The sequence below is a fragment of the Urocitellus parryii genome, chromosome 5, assembly GCF_045843805.1.
Source record: "Urocitellus parryii isolate mUroPar1 chromosome 5, mUroPar1.hap1, whole genome shotgun sequence".
Taxonomy (NCBI): Eukaryota; Metazoa; Chordata; class Mammalia; order Rodentia; family Sciuridae; genus Urocitellus; species Urocitellus parryii.
In genome coordinates, this window is record NC_135535.1 from 17475338 (window position 1) to 17491812 (window position 16475).

The 16475-nt window shown below is 45.4% G+C and overlaps 2 protein-coding genes across 3 annotated transcripts in view; one reads left to right on the plus strand and one right to left on the minus strand.

The window, feature by feature from the left end:
• Hcfc2 (host cell factor C2) overlaps nt 1-2347 on the minus strand; it is a 42101-nt gene extending 39754 nt beyond the window's left edge. For both annotated transcript variants that reach the window (XM_077799323.1, XM_077799324.1), the window contains exons 1-2: nt 2173-2347; nt 610-758 (exon numbers count right to left, since the gene is read on the minus strand). In XM_077799323.1, the coding sequence (XP_077655449.1) occupies nt 610-758; nt 2173-2335 (312 nt within the window). In that variant the 5' untranslated portion in view covers nt 2336-2347. The remainder of the gene's footprint in view (nt 1-609; nt 759-2172) is intronic.
• A 9596-nt stretch (nt 2348-11943) lies between these two features.
• Glt8d2 (glycosyltransferase 8 domain containing 2) overlaps nt 11944-16475 on the plus strand; it is a 30543-nt gene continuing 26011 nt past the window's right edge. Inside the window, exon 1 of the mRNA XM_026397952.2 lies at nt 11944-12065. The gene's annotated coding sequence lies outside the window, so the exon portion shown is untranslated. The remainder of the gene's footprint in view (nt 12066-16475) is intronic.

Here is a 16475-nt window from a genome sequence, read left to right on the forward strand (position 1 = left end):
GCACAAATCAAGAAAAGTCAAGGAGGGATCTGGTTTAATAAAGGAGTCAAATTTAGAAATGATTATATGTACTGAAACCCTCTTTTTCACATATTGTGGGGGATCAGGGAAAAACAGGGAGTAATGATTAGTGTGAGAGGTAACAATTTGTATGACATCAAAGCAGTGGTTTTCCAAGTATACAGTCTTGGAACCAGCAGCATCAGTTGAGAACTTGGCAGAAATGCAAATGTTCAGGCCACACTCGAGACAATATAGCTTCCGGGCAGGGCCAAGCAATCTGTTCTCACAAATCCTTCAGGTGCTTCTGTTACAGGTTAAAAATGAAAAACTATTACACTAAGATACAAAAACCTAAACATATAACACATGCAAGTCATGTAAAACATTTAACTTAATGTTACAAATGTCACACTGGGCATGGAAAAGAACTTAGACTAGAAAGTTTGGCTTTTAAATGAAGTGGAAACATTTTCTTTCAAGCTATAAAGTGTGAAGTTCATGCTATTTTAAATATGCTAATGAAATATTTTGCAATCTTTTGATGAATTATGACCAGTATCAGTATTAAAACTTTAGACTGAAATAATAAATCTTAAATACACTTACTTGTAACTCATATAACTCATTGCTGTATCTTCCATATTCAACCATTCCCCCAAATACTAATATTCTGGTACCATCACAGACAAATCCATGGGCAGCACAGCCTGGAGGGATGTCTCCTCTAACAGCTGGTAGGAACCACTGATTTGTAACTAATTGCCAAAATAAAATTAAAATCAATTATAACAATGATTATCACATTCTATGAATATATATTTTATAGGTATCATCTGTGTCAGTGGTTCTCAACTGGGGATGATTCCCACCCCCAAGGGAATCATCCTTTGGCAACATTTGGAAACAATTTAGTTGTCACAACTGGAAATGGAAATGTTACTGGTAAGTAGTGGACAGAGGCCAGGGATGCTGTCAAACATCTTACAATGTACACAATAATACCCCACAGCAAAGGATCATCTGGCCCTAAATGTCAACAGTGCTATTGTTGAAAAAAAACCGATCTATATCATCCAATTCTTACAAACTCTCTGCTGGGTGAGTATCTTCGCGGTTTTACAAATAAAAATCTGAAATTTTGAAAGACTTGGTAAATTTAATGCTGATTCTGGATAATTGGCAGAAAAGATTCAAGTTAGGTCAAATTTGTTCGAAAGCCAGAGTTTTCACACCATACTAAATCCATAGCTTTTTAACGTTATACTCTGGGTTGTTCCGAGGAGGAGAGGACGAAAAAGTTCCCTACTCTTACTGTTCTGTTAAACTTTAAAGAGACCACTGGGATTACGGTGTTTGGTCAAAGAAAAGTTGTCGATCATGAAATCAACCCCCAATTCAGTAATTAGCCTTACATCAAGGGCACCGATTTCTTCAGATAACTGGAGTATTTGCAAGTGGAGGGAAAACAATAAATTCCAGCTTTCTAAGCCACGGAGAGTCCAGGGCAGGGCGGCCTCGCTAACCAGCGGCACCTGCGATCTGCAGGGGGTCAAGTCGTGACACCTCGTATCGGGAGACGGGTCGCGAACGGCGCCGCACGCACCCCGGCCGCAGAGACCAGGCCGGGCTCGCCCCCAGCCACCTCCCCGCTGGGTCAGGGGCGACCGACCGGGGAAACCGCGAAGCTCGGCCGGATTTGGGGCCGTACTGAGCGCAGGGTCGCAGAAGGACCCTCTCCCTCCTCGCCCGCTAAGCCCTTCCTCCTGAGGAGCCGAGGAAGGAAGGCGAGAAGGCACGGCCCGGAGGCGCTCTGGCTTGGAGGGGGTTTTGTTTCCTGACAGCGGCGGTACCCCGGCCCCCGCAGTGGGCGAGGCCGCAGCAAAGGCCCAGGCGGGCGGACGCCGTGTCTCTCCGAGGTCTGCCGGCCGGGCGGGGGCGCGGGGGTCGGGGCGGCCCACCTGAGGAGCGGTGCCCCGGCTCCGGGTCCGACCCGCCCCGCGGGGCCCCGGGGAAGCGGAGCTGCGGTCCAAGATGCTGCGGGCCCGGGCCGCCCAGCCGAGGAAGCGGTGACCGGGCGGTGACAGCTGTCAGGGCCGCGGCCGCCGCCTCGTCTCCCCTCCCCCTCCGCGGCTCCCGCAGGCGGGGCCGAAGAGTCGCCGCCGCGCCTACCGGTGTTGTAGACGTGCAGCTCGTCCGCGATGCCCTCATTGCCCCCGCCAAAGATGATCATCAGCTCCCGGATGGCCACGGCTCGGTGTCCGTGCCGGGCGCGGGGTACCGGCCCCGTGAAGGAGGAAACCCGCCTCCAGTTGAGGAGGCTGGGAGCCGCCATCTTCCCAACCCCCGCCCCTCTGCCCACAGTGCACCGCGCCCGCTCCAGCGCCTCGGCTCCGGGGGAGGGCGGGGACCGCCCCCAGCGGTGCGCGCGGGAGGGGCGTCACGTGACGGCGGGCGCCCCAGGCCAGTCCTCTGCGGAGCCCCGCCCCGGCCCGCAGCGACGTGGCTGGTCCGACCCGGGGCCGCGAGTCCTGGGTTGCTAGGACTGTCCCGCCGACCGCGGCTACCCCTCTCGCCCCGCGCCCCCACTGGAGTATTTGGGGGAGAAAGTACAACGTTGTCCTTCGCGTCCACTTTAACTGAACATCTACCCTATGCAGGCGGGTCAGCCCCTGCAAACGGTCGCCGCTCACCACCGGGGAAAAGCTCGAGTAGAGGTGCGAAGTGCTGGGAGCTCTTGGCAGAGGAGGACGCCCGAGCAGGCGGGCTCCGGGAGATCTGCAACCGGGAGTTGCATCTCTGCCCGCCCGAGGGAAGGTCGCTGCAAAGCCTGCCCAGGGAATCGAGGTCGGGTTTGAGGGACGCCAAGCCAGAAATTTAGAAACGGTGAACCACAGAAGGTGACTTGGGTTTGTTAGGTTCAGCAGGTGACAAATTTTGTGTAAATTTATTTCTTCTTGCCAGCAATCCACCGACGGACGTCCACTGCCAGGCAGCGTCCTTAGTTGCCCTCTCTCTATTAATTTGTCTTTCCAACAGTCCAGCGAGATGCGTATTGCTAATTCCCTTTTGTGGGTGGAGAAAGGAGGCACAGGACAGGGAAGAAATTCTTTCAGGTACAGACAGAAAAGGACTGGGGGCGAGGATTCAACTACAGGGGTTCCAGTCTCAGAGCTCCCAGCCTGAACCCCATACATACGGCCTCTGAGAGAGTTCATATAGTCACAGGCAGCCCTTAAAACAGTGCAGCTGCCTTATGATTTGATCCCACACCGTAACCCAGAGAAATACAAGTCCATTGAGTTCAAAAATTGTACATGGGATTCTACACACACACACACACACACACACACACACACACGAGTAACAGTGTGAGATGATAGCTGTACTTATTTGTTTCACTAAGGTAACCTTTCACTATCTAAATGTATCCGAAAACATCACGTTGGATACCTTAAACACGCACAATAAAGCCCAACACAGTGGCCCCGCTTGTAATCCCAGCAGATTGGAAGGCTGAGGCAGAAGGATCCGAGTTCAAAGCCAGTTTTAGTAATTTCAGTGAGAGTCTGTCTCTAAACTATTTAAAAAGGGGCTGAGGATGTGGCTCAGTGGTAAAGCACCCCTGGGTTCAATCCCGGATACCCAAATAAATAAATATGAAAAGCAATAAAAAGTCCAGTCGGGGATGAGGGGGGCATTAAATCTCTTCATTAAACCTCAAATTAAGAGACACTGAAGGGACCATTCAAACAATACAGCAAATTTCCTGAAATTCATTTTTCCTCACATCATTTTCAATTTCTTATGCTGAACTCAGGCTCCCCCAGTTCCCTCAAACTTAAGCATGCCTCTCTACCTTCTCATTTGCTTTGAGAGATAATTCTCTCTTTAAATAGACATTTTTTCCTGCTGCCCACAGTGCCCTATAACCTCAGCCCTCCGGAGACTGAGGCAGGAAGATCAAGTTCCAGAGCCCCTGTCTCAAAAATAAAAAGGGCTAGGGGCTGGGATTGTGACTCAGGATAGCATGCTAGGCCCTGGGTTCCATCCTCAGCACTAAAAATAATAAACATTTTGTGTCCAACTAAACAATAAATATTTAAAAATAAATAAAAAGGACTGAAGATGTGGCTCAGTGCTAAAACGTCCCCTGAGTCAAATCTCCAGTAGCCCCCCAAGGGCTTTTTTCCTGTTCTTTCCAGCTTCTGCTTTATAAATAGATTTTTTTTCTCTCCTTCCCTCACTTTCTCTCTCCCTCCCTCTCTCTCTGGTGCTAAGGGACCAGTACCTTGCATATGTGAATAAATGCTCTACCACTTGAGCTACACCTCCCCATCCCTAAATTATCCCTCTTGCCAGTTATTAGTCCAATATCATATTATGTCCAAAATAAAATTGGAAGGGAAGGGAAGATGTCTAGGAACAAAGAAAAGATGTCTTCCATATTAATATCTTCCGTATTAATATCTTTTCTTTGTGGCATATATGATATAGATTCTAAAGTGTTTCTGTTGTAAAGTTTTTATGGGTCTGAAAACTGGAAAGTTGGAATAAAGCAGTGAGTTTCATAAAACCCAAAGTATTTCCCTTAAAGAACTATATTTTATTCTGGGACTGCAGTGCTTAAATAATTGCTTTTTTCCCTAATGCCCTACAGCAGAAGACTAAGAAAAAAATTTAAATTGCATACCTAATATTAATATTCAAATTTTTAAGAAAATAGTGTATGATATTTGAAAGCTGAGAACCTAATGAACTAGGGGAAAGATGAAGGCAAAATATTCTCAGCACAAAACACATTGCAAATTACAGCTAGTTGCTTAAAGCAGGAACTGTAGGGTCTGGGTTGTGGCTCAGGGGTAGAGTTCTTGCCTAGCATGCGAGAGGCACTGGGTTGGATCCCCAGCATCACATAAAAATAAACAAATAGAATAAAGGTATTGTATCCTTAATCTACAATTTTAAAAATTAGGAGCTGTAGGACAATGGAGTGTGTGTGCTGGTGTCCTGAGACTGCTGTATCAAAGGACCACAAACCCAGTGGAGTAAAACAGTAGAAATGTATTATCTGAGTTCTAGAGAATAGGACTCCAAGATCAAGGTGTCAGCATGGGCCATGATTGCCTCCAAAACCTGTAGGAGAGAATGCTTCCTTGCTTCTTTCTGGCCTCTGGTGGTGGCCATCAATCATTGGTGATCCTTGTCTTGCCAATCATCACTCCAATCTCTTCGTCCATCGTCACATGATACTCTCCCCGTGTGTCTTTATCTCTTTTCTAAATTCACTTATTATATTGGATTAACGCCTACCCTGTGACTTCATCTTAATTTGATTATATCTGCAAAGACACCATATCCAAATAAAGTCACAGGTACTAGGGGCTAGGACTATAGCATATCTTTTTGGGTGACACAGTTCAGTCTGGGACAAACTACTTAATCCAAAGGAAAAGATATTTTGCCAAAACAACTGATTCATCTTTCCTTAAATGAGGATCCTAAATGGGTTCCCAATTTTCCAGAAAGCCACCTTCCATCTTTGAAACTACAGGAATGGAAATAATCACCTAGGAAGAGAGTACAGATAGGGAAGAGAAGAGGGAGGGAGCATAGGGTCCTGAAGAAGCCATCATGTAAAAGGTAAAGATTGGAGGAGGTACATGTGAAAGAAATGGAGAACGAGGAATGAGTAGCCAGAGAGGTCAAAAGGGAACTGGGTGAGGGTTGGCCTGTCAAAGGAACCACAGGGAAGGGGGGTTTTTTAGAGGCGGAAGTGGTTTTCAAAGCCAGAAGCCATAGAGAGTTTAGGTAAGAGGAGGAAGAAGTGTCTGTTGGATTTGCAAATTAGGAGGTTATTATTGACCTAAATTAAAACACTTTTGGTGGAGGAGGAAAAGGCAGAGAGTCCAAGAATGAGTAACAAGTAAGGAAGTGCTGAGAACATGCAAGGTCTATATTCTTGTGCTGCTTGCATGAAAGCAAGGACTGCTGCTGTACTCATGCAGCGCCTGGCACTCATGGAGTCAGCATTTAGTTTTACCTTTATCATCATCTTCATTATATTACAACCGATCCTAATCCTCCTGAGTTGGAGGGCACTGAGGAATCAGCAAAAGAGGGCTGGGGCCAGAGGTGGCAGACAGTGCTGTTTTCAGCCAAGTAAAAATTGAAAAATTCAAGGAATACCTTAATCTCAGTTGAGGACTCAGGCCAAGGGCTTCTTGGCAGAGGTCTGAGAAGAGGTTTCAGGGAGTGCTAGCAGGTGGGCTGAACTCAAGAGAGAGAGCCTGGGCAGGCACTGTTCATGGGACCAGGGAAGCAGATGGTGTCTGAGAGGCCTGTTCACAGATTGTAGGGCTTCAGCCACAGGTCTTGGCTAGAATGAGAGCCAGAGCATGGAGAGAGCAGTGGAAAGAGCTAGACAGGGCTCTAGGCCAGGCGGAAGCTATCCCAGTCACCAGAACAAGGACCTGGGCACAAGAGCCAAGGAAGAAAAGCAGTTGTAGCTTGCGGGAGGGAGAGAACCCAGGTGCCAGGACTCAGGGCAGGAGCCTGCCGCTCAGAGGGGAACAGGGAAGAGCCCCGAGTGCTGAAGACAAAGCCAGCCAGAAGATGACCCACAGCTGAACCCCACCAACCAAAAGAGGGAAGAGAGGCTGCTGTTGCACTGGGTGCCTTGTATTTGTGATCGCGTGTGATCTTGGAGCCCAGCCATGGGAGATAGAGGCAATGAAAGACTTATCAGCCTGACCCAGAGTAGTGAGTGATTCATCTACCACTAAAGAATGTGTCTTCCTTTCCTTCCAGCCACCTTCAGTGGCCTTAATAGATTTTTATCTAAGACCTTATCTATAAGTAATACACTCAGCCAAGGCAGGACTAATTGGCAAGAAGAAATGGTGAAGTTTGATCTTCAGTTAATAAAAGATAAAAACATGAGGGCTGGGACTGTAGCTCAGTGGTATCACACTCGCCTGGCATGTGTGCAGCACTGGTTAGATTCTCAGCACCACGTATAAATAAATAAAGATCTATCAACAACTAAGAAAAAATTTAAAAAACAATAAACATGATGTAATAATGACTCAGATGCCTATTTGGTTGACAAATGATGCCACAGATTTGATATGCATGTGAAGTGCACATAGTCATGTGTCAAAGAGTTCTTATGTTCTAAGAAATAAGAAATGTTCACAGTGAGGTGAATTGGTCAGGGTGCAAACATCAAGGAGTACACTTGCAGAAACCAAGGGGTACAGCCTGCTACACACTTGGGCTGCAAGGTATAGTCTATTTAGTTATTAACTTTTTTGCGAATAAAAACAAAGACACAAGCACACATATTAGCCTAAATTTGCACAGGGTCAGGATTATCAGTATTGCTTGCTTCCACCTCTATATCTTATCAGTACGACGGAATGTCTTCAGGGCAGTGACACACCTGGAGCTATCTTCTCTTTTGATGACAGTGTCATCTTCTGCATTGTTCCTGAAGGCCTAGGGCTGTTTTAGAGTTCATTTTTCTTTTTCCTTTTTTCTTTTCTTCCTTCCTTCCTTCCTTCCTTCCTTCCTTCCTTCCTTCTTTCCTTTCTTTCTTTCTTTCTTTTTTTTGTAAAAAGGAAGGACTAAACTTTCAAATAATAAAAAGTATAGTAAACATACAAACTAACCATATAGTCATTTATTACATATATTGTGTACTGTACAAAATTATATGTGCTGCACTTTTATATGACAGGCAGCACAGCAGGTTTGTTTATACCAGCATCGCCATAAACTCACAAATAATGCATTATGCTACAACTTGCAATGACTAGGTTAAGGGAATTTTCTGTTCTAACAGGATGCTGAATCTGGATGTCAATAGGATGCAGGACCCTTTGGGTATTGTGCAAGGATATTCTCCGTTTACTTGTACAGATCTACTCTATTCTTCTTCAACCTGTTCAATATCCTGAGAGGCTGACTATATCACTCCAGCTCCCTTGCCCTTCTTTTGCTGTGTTCGGCCAGGAGAAGTCATCACCTACAGGAGATTGTGAAGTTAGGGTAGTTATTCCTGGCCACTTTTGTACAGATCACAAGTTGGCTGAATCCCCGTAGGAGGGCTGCTCTTGTTACTGTCTCGCCCTCATTCCTGGAAAGCACTCTCTCCTCTGCCTTTAGAACTGGGGTTATTGAGGCTGAGATTGTAGCTCAGAGGTAGAGTGCTTGTCTGGCATGTGTGAGGCATTGGATTTGATCCTCAGCACCTCATATAAATAAATAAAATAAAGGTATTGTGTCCACCTACAACTAAAAAATTTAAATAAAAAAAAAAGAACTGTGGTTGTTATTATTGACTCCTGGCTATTGCTAACCTCAGGGTGTTTGCTACATCTCTTAACCACGTGTTCGTAATGCTAAGCACCCATTTCAAACTGTGTCTTTTTAAGACGACTCCACCAGGCCCTGGTGAGGGAGCCATCTGTGTCCTGCCAGGACTCTGCCTGATTCAGCTCTGCAGTCTCTGCCCACAGCTGGTGTGGCCAGTGCAGCAGCACAATGTGGACTTTGATTTCGGAGCACCAAGGTGGTCATTTCACCTCCACCGTCAAGTTGTTTTTCAGACAGGAAGAAAGGGCAAGCGACGCCAAACAGCTCTTTTTTAGGAAGTCCCAGACAGCATACTTCTGCTGACATGCCACCCTAACTGACGGACAACTAGGGAGGTCTTTTTAACTATGTATATTGCTGCCCCAAATAGAGTTTCTATTAGAAGGGAAGAAACAGAGAAAAATTATTAAGTAGGCTACCAGCAGTGTTTCTACACCACTTAACATGTCCCTCACATGTGTGAGGCAAGCACTCTGCCACTGAGCTACAACCCCAGCCCCTGGACTTTTTAATTAAAAGTTGATGATAACAACAAATATTTTCCTTATTTCACATCTTGGGCCTTCGTTATTCAATAACAATAATAAAATTGACATAACTATTGTGGAAAATAGTATGAAGATTCTTCAGATTGTTAAAATCAGAACTACCATATGCTCCAGCAACCCTACTTCTAAGTGTGTATCCAAAGGAAATGAAATCAGTATCTCAAAGAGATACCCGTTTTGTTGTGTTTGCGGTGCTGGGGATCAAACCCAGGGCCTTGTGCTTGTCAGGCAAACACTCTGTCACTGAGTCACATCTCCAGCCTTCAAAGAGATACCTACACCCCTGTGTTCATTGTAGCATTTTTCACAGTAGCACGGATATGAAAACAATCTCAAATGTCCATTGATGGATGAACAGATAAATAAGTTGTACTAGGCTTCAAGTCTGCACAGTATGTTACTGTACTGAATACCGAGGGCAGTTGTAACACAATGGTAAGTGTTTTTTATCTAAATATATATATAAAGGTAAGAATAAAAGGTGTGACAGGAATGTTTCAAGGATAGAAACTTTTTCAGCTCCTTTATAATCTTGTGGGGCCATTGTCATATATGTGGTCCACTGTTGACTGAAATGCACAGGCTGCCCCTTACATCTGTTTATGTTAGCTAAAACATTGAATGATTGTGGTTTAAAATCGGGTACAACTGCCAGGTGTGGGAGCGCACACTGTAATCCCAGTGGCTCAGGACGTTGAGGCAAGAGGATCTTGAGTTCAAAGCCAGGCTCAGAAACTTAGTGAGGTCCTAAGCAATTTAGCAAGACGCTGTCTCAAAATAAAAAATAAAAAGGGCTGGGGGTGTGGCTCAGTGGTAGCACCCCTGGGTTCTGTTCAATTGTTGGCTCCAAAAAAAAAAAAAAAAAAAAAAAAAGGTATGACTTTCTGGGAGTGGCAAAAGAGGAGTAACAGCGAAGGTCAAGCCTGCTCCAAAGAAAGAGGACACGCTTGCTTGAGTGGGTGAGGGCTTCAGGGTAGGAGTTTGTAAGGAAATTCTGCTAGGGAGATGAATAATTCTGCCCACATGGCAACAGGGTGCTGCAGGAGCTAACCCTACTGTCCTAACCCAAAAACCTAGTGTTTGAAATATACATCAAGAAGAACACAGTCGAGAAGTGCCGAACAGGAATTCCAATCTCGGTTTCATCACTAACTTGCTCTGGACACTTAGACATTCACTTGCTCAAAGCCTCAGTTTACTCATCTGAAAATCGGAGCAAAGTTCAATTTACCAAAAAGAAATGTTATGAGAATAAAATGAAGTAGAAGTGAAAATGCTTTGGCAATGTTCAAAATTCTGTGCAAGTGGAAGATATTCAGATACTCCCACTCTCCTAGTTTAAGTCTGAGAAAATCCCACTAAGCCATTAGAAACTGTATTATTCAATTTAGTAGCCCCCGACCACATTGGCTAATGAGTACTTAATATGTGATTGGTGCAACTGAAGTACTGAATTTTAAATTTTACTAAATTTTGATTAATTTTGAATTGAAAAACTATTACTCCTTTCAGTTGTTGGGAAAATTTTCGAATTTATTTGAAACAATCCAAATATGTAAATCCACTTTTTAAACTGTAAATTTTATGAAATCTAAATACATATCAAGTATTTCCAATAGGATTTGAATTGAAATTTACTGCAAGTGTAAAATACACTCTAGAGACTCAGGAGGCGCAGGCAGGAGATCGCAAGTTCAAAGCTACCCTCAGCAATTTAGCAAAGCCTTAATCAACCTAGCAAGACCCTGTCTTAAAATAAAAATTAAGGGCTGGGGTTGTGGCTCAGTGGCAGAGCGCTTACCTAATACATGTGAGGCACTGGGTTCCATCCTCGGCATCACATATAAATAAATAAAAAATAAAGATACATCAACAACTAAAAAATATTTTTTTAAAAAATAAAAAATTAAAATTGAGCTGGGGATATAGTTCAGTTGGTAGAGTGCTCACCTCACATGCACAAGGCCCTGGGTTCAATCCCCAGCACCACAAAAAAATAAATAAATAGATAGAGAGAGAGAGGAAAAAAAATTAAAATAAAACACATGCCAGATTTCAAAGACACAGTTAAAAAAAGTGAAATGTCTTGTTAATAATATTTTTTACTGTGTGATGAAATGATATTTTATCTTGTGTAAAATAAAATATATCATTTAAATCAATTTTATTTCTTTGCACTTCTCTTAAGGCATCTGCTAGAACATTTAAAATTACAGTGTGGCTTTGCATCCTGTTTCAATAGGAGGGTACCACTCCTGAAGGCGACAGAGTGGGCAACCTTAGTTCCTTGTAGAAACTAGGGAGAGGAGAGGGATCACTGCAGAATCAGTACTATGATTCCAGGCAAAGTGTGCTGGTGCCATTTCCAGGATTCCTGAGAATCAATGGCAGAAATACAGAACAACATAGATGTCCTTGATGCCAACCCCCTGAGTGATTCTTCTCTGGGTTCAGGCAGGATACACTCCATCTTGAAACTTCAGACATTATCATGCCTTGGTAGACTGAGACGATAGTTGCTGTCTGGGTTTTGATTTGCAGACGACAGCATTTCAATGAGCAGAGATTTCAGGAGCAGCTAGAGGCTGCAAAGACTCTCAAAACCAGCATGAATTTATTTTTACCTTCTCTTTCAGAGTTTATGTTAGATCTAACGTGTGGTTGAAATTCACCCTCGGAGCATTTGCTCTTCCCTCGGTTTGATTCTTTTCCTCTAGAACAGCCGTGTTTTAGATACGATTTGCAAGCAGACTGCAGGACGATGCTATGAGAGGAAGTCTGGCCCATCCGAGCTGGCCCGCCCTGCCCAGCACATCTGGAAGTGTTTCAGTGGCTGCCTGACTCTGCCAGCAACGCCTGGGCTCCCAGCTGCTCGGCGCAGGAGAGGAAGAAACCCGAGCCACCCAAAGTCAACGCAAGCAAAGGGGGGTGCGGGTAGGGGAGGGATGTTCTTTTGGAAACTTAATAGAGGCCTTGGGACTCTCTAGCCCTTTGAGATTTCCAATGAGATCTTAGAAGCAACGGAAGCAGCGTGAAGGGCTGCAGCCCTGAGCCAGCCACGATTTGAATTCTCTGCCCCTCAGCACTAGAGACTGGACCAAGGAGCACAAAGTCCCACCTACCCTCACCATTAACCAGGTAAGTAGAGAGATTTAGGAGCAGCATTCTGTCTTTCCATTCTAACCTGGCCTGTCTGCAGTAGTCCTTTATTTTGCTACAGATTCAAAGAAGTAAATCAGAGGTGTCAGTCAGTCTGTCCACACAAACTTTGCCTTCAGGAGTCCCCCAGCTTGTTTTTGTAGCATTCCAATGGAAACTTTCTTTCTTCCTTTCTTCTTTCCTTCCTTCCTTCCTTTTATTCTCCTTTTTGCCATTGCTACAAATCCAAGATACTCCATGTGCAAGGTTTTCATATCCTGGACTGTGTTTGCAGATCTGATTTTTGTTTCCCCTCTCTTCCCCAAAACTATTTGTCAGTAGAGATTAGCAGTTGAATAAGACACGGATAAATGCTGGCACTTAATGCAGGTATGTTTCTGAGCCACAAATGACTTAATTGAGTTGTGATTCATGTTTTTGGAATCTGTTCTAGAAAACTGTTCTGAGGGCTCCCATATTCAGTAAGAGAACTGGCAGCTGTGGAAATCTCTGTAAGTTTGTAGTGGGTGCAGTAGTCAGAGTGTTTAGGTCGAAAGTGCTTAACATCCAGATAATGTCCTATGTTCGATTTATCAACAAGTGTAGGGCTGGGGATGTGGCTCAAGCGGTAGCGTGCTCGCCTGGCATGCGTGGGGCCCGGATTCAATCCTCAGCACCACATACAAACAAAGATGTTGTGTCCGCCGAGAACTAAAATAAATATTAAAAAAAAAATTATCTCTCTATCGACAAGTGTAATACATTAGATAAGCCCAGGAGAGCCTGGTACATAGTTCATGACATAAGTTAAGAAGGGATAGTAAACAGTAAGATGAGAGGAAGAGAACACAACGATATATAACAGCTGGATGTGCTGTGGAGAAGATGGGTGGTCCTGTAGCTGTTTGGCTCTGGGCAGCCAAATATCCAATGGCTTTGGTTGGTCGGTTGGTTTTGCCTTTTCCTTTGCCTGTGTTTTGGTGTTGCCTCCTGTACCATGCCCCTTTTGTATTATGTAATGAAATTCCAGTTCCGCCTCAAACACAGCTAACAGTAGAGCTGGGTAGTCGTGAGGACACGGCTCTGGGTCAGGCACAGGACTGAGTCCATGGGCTGCCCCTTGTAAACTTTATAAGCCTGACTCTGGACAAATTAACTTGCTGTATTTATCTGTAAAATGGGAATAAAAAAAACCCATCATATCAATGAAAGACATACTACAGGGTCTGCAAAGCAGTGAGCCCGCAGGACTGGTCAGCTTCTCTGCTGATGGTGATGACAGCAGTGATGACAGAAGTGGCCACACTTCCTGCATTTGGTGACACTCTGGCAGGCTGGTCATCCAGGTGGCCTCTGTCTTCACATGCCTCCCCGAGACTCTGCTTTCCTCCTTCCTGCCTTTGAGCTCCTATTTCTCCTTGCCCACTCTGTCTTTGCCTTGTCTTGGTTTCTCCTCTTTCCTTGCTGAGAGAAAGACATGTTCATTAAACCTCGTCGTTTTCATTTCCAGCTCCCAAGGAACGTGCTTCTCTAAATGCTGCCTTTATTTCAGCATTTTCCAAAGAATGTTCTGAAGACCTGGTCCCATGGCCTAAGTAGCCCTGCAAACTCTGTCACCTTCTGAGAAACCTCAGAGCATATAATCTCTTTAGAGGTCCTGAGAATTCCCACAGTGGACAACTCCACTGGAGGACTTTCAGCACAGTGGCTCCTAGTGAGCCATTTTGTCACATAATGTCAGTGAACACTTCTCGGAGCACACTCTGGGATATCCTGTTCTGGCCATCCTTGTTTTCATTTTGGTCCCTTTTGGACTTCCTCCTTTACCACCCAAGGGGACACCTCACTCTGTTCCCTAGTGCTGTGGTGTGGCTGTAGTTTGTCCTTCAGAAGTTCATGTGCTGGAGGCCTGGTCCTTGATGTGTCAGGGCTGGGAGATGTGGCGCACCTGAGAGGCAGGTAAGGAAGTAAGAACCAAGGAGGGGGACTGTAGATGCCCTGTCCCAGGAACACAAGCTCTAGATAGGGAGCCTGGAACTTGCACCTCTATGAGCTCTTACCCCTAGTGGGAGGTGGTCACGGCATGGAAGGTGTGTCCTTGTCAGATGACCACCGAACGTAGGTATATTTAAGGCACTCAACACTACCTCTTAGCCTCCCCACCCCATGTCTTCCCTCCTCCCTTTTGATTCCCAGGTCCTTACCCATTCCTCCCTACCTGCAATGATAAATGTGATTAATCATCATCTGTGGCCCTGTTAAATAAAATCTGGTGGTGGCCTAGGTTTCTCCTTCGTTTCCCAATCCTGAAAGCCTCTACCAGCTGATCAGAGTTGGCATGTAAAATAAGACTAACAGGCTCAGATTTTTGAAGTGTTTTTCTGAAGCATCCTTCCCATTCCGCCTCTTCACCCAAGGCAGAGCTAATTTCCTAGCCACTGCCAGGTCTCAGACATTCTTTCCAGGTTTGGCCATGGGCAACAAACGCTCTGGCAACTCTCTGGCATCTGGTGAAACAGCTCCCTACACAAGGTCTTCAGGGACCCATGTTTAACGGTCCCAGCCTCTAAGTTCTCTAAGCTCTTCTCCTTTCCTTGGGGGCAGGCCCTCAGGCCTCCCTCTGCTTCTTTCCTCCCCTGTTTAAAGTCCAGGGCCTTGCCTCGGGAATGCCTCTCCATGACTGTCAGGAGCTGACTTCCTGCTCCTCCTCTCGGGCTGTCCTGAAGATAGGCCTGTGCATGCACAGGGTTGATCAGTTATTATCCAGGGAAACCGGGACATGGCAGTCCCCCCACCGGGGGAGCTCACAGAGGTGCAAGTTCCAGGCTCCCTATCTGGAGCCTGTGTTCCTGGGACAGGGCATCTACAGTCCCCCTCCTTGGTGCTTACTTCCTTAGTGAAGGAAGCGCTGACCCCTCTCTCCCTGGGGTTGAAGAGCAGAGCAACAAGAGCTTCTTCCTTTTTCTTTCTCCCTCCTATTTCTCATTCATTCAACAAGTAGTTACTGAGTTCCCACCTCAGGACAGGACGAGTGGGTAAGCCACAGTCCCTGTCCTCAACCGTCTCATGGTCTGGTAGAGGAGACAGGCATGCCACAAGATGACAAAATGTGGTGCAGCTTGCAAGGGTAGAGTGGACATCAGCAGAGCGCCACCGCCACCCGGGGGGCCACTGGGGGAGGCTTCCCTGAGGAGGAGGAGGAGCCTGAACGGAGTCTTTAAGGCACCACCAACAGTTTACTGGGGAAGTAGGCAGGAAAGGACATTCCAGGCAGAGTGTCTGCATGAACCACAGTCCAGAGGCAAGATGGGCGCAGTGTTGGGTTGGGGACAGAGGAGGGTGGAGAGTAATCCTGAAGCAGCTCAGCGTGACAGAGACATGGCATGGGGACCCACAGGTGTCACTGGAAGCTTGGACCTTAACCTTTTGTTAGTGGGTTCTAGCAAGTGGCTTTAAGCAGAAAAGACACTCAGGGTTGCGGAAGGGTCTTTTTAAGGCTAATTTTTTTAATTTTTATTTTTTAGTTGTAGATGGACACAATGCCTTTATTTTTATGTATTTATTTATTTATTTATTTATTTTTTTAAAAAGAGAGAGTGAGAGAGGAGAGAAAGAGAGAGATAATTTTTAATATTTATGTTTTAGTTCTCGGCGGACACAACATCTTTGTTGGTATGTGGTGCTGAGGATCGAACCCGGGCCGCACGCATGCCAGGCGAGCGCGCTACCGCTTGAGCCACATCCCCAGCCCCTATGTATTTATTTTTATGTGGTGCTGAGGATCGAACCCAGTGCCTCACCCATGCTAGGCAAGCGCTCTACCACTGAGCCACAACCCCGGCCCTAAGGCTAAATTTAAGAATTGTCACATAATGGTACATATTAGTGGGGTACGGTGTGATATTTCAGTACATGTGTACTATGTATAATGAACAGATCATGCTAATTAGTATATTCATCACCTCAAAGATTTTCTATTTCTTGATGTTGAGAAGATTCAAAATCCTATTTGCCATTCTGAAATAAACAATTACCTGTTATCAACCACAGTCACCCTCCTGTGCTGTAGAACATTAGAAGTTATCTCTTATACAACTGCACGCCTGTACCTGCTGGCCTTCCCCCGCCCGCTCCCCACAGCTGCGGTGTAAATCATTCAGTCCAATTCTATAAACAAGTGGCTTGCATTCTCCAAACCCATAATGTAGTGACAAATAAAAAGGCAGTGGGGTGGGGCTGACCAAGAATGAACAACAGGGGCTAGGGCTGGGGCTCAATGGCAGGGCGCTTACCTGGCACATGTGAGGCGCTGGGTTCGATTCTCAGCAACACATAAAAATAAATCAACAAAATAAAGGTATTTGTCCATCTACAACTTAAAACAAAAGAATGAACAACAATATTTTGATA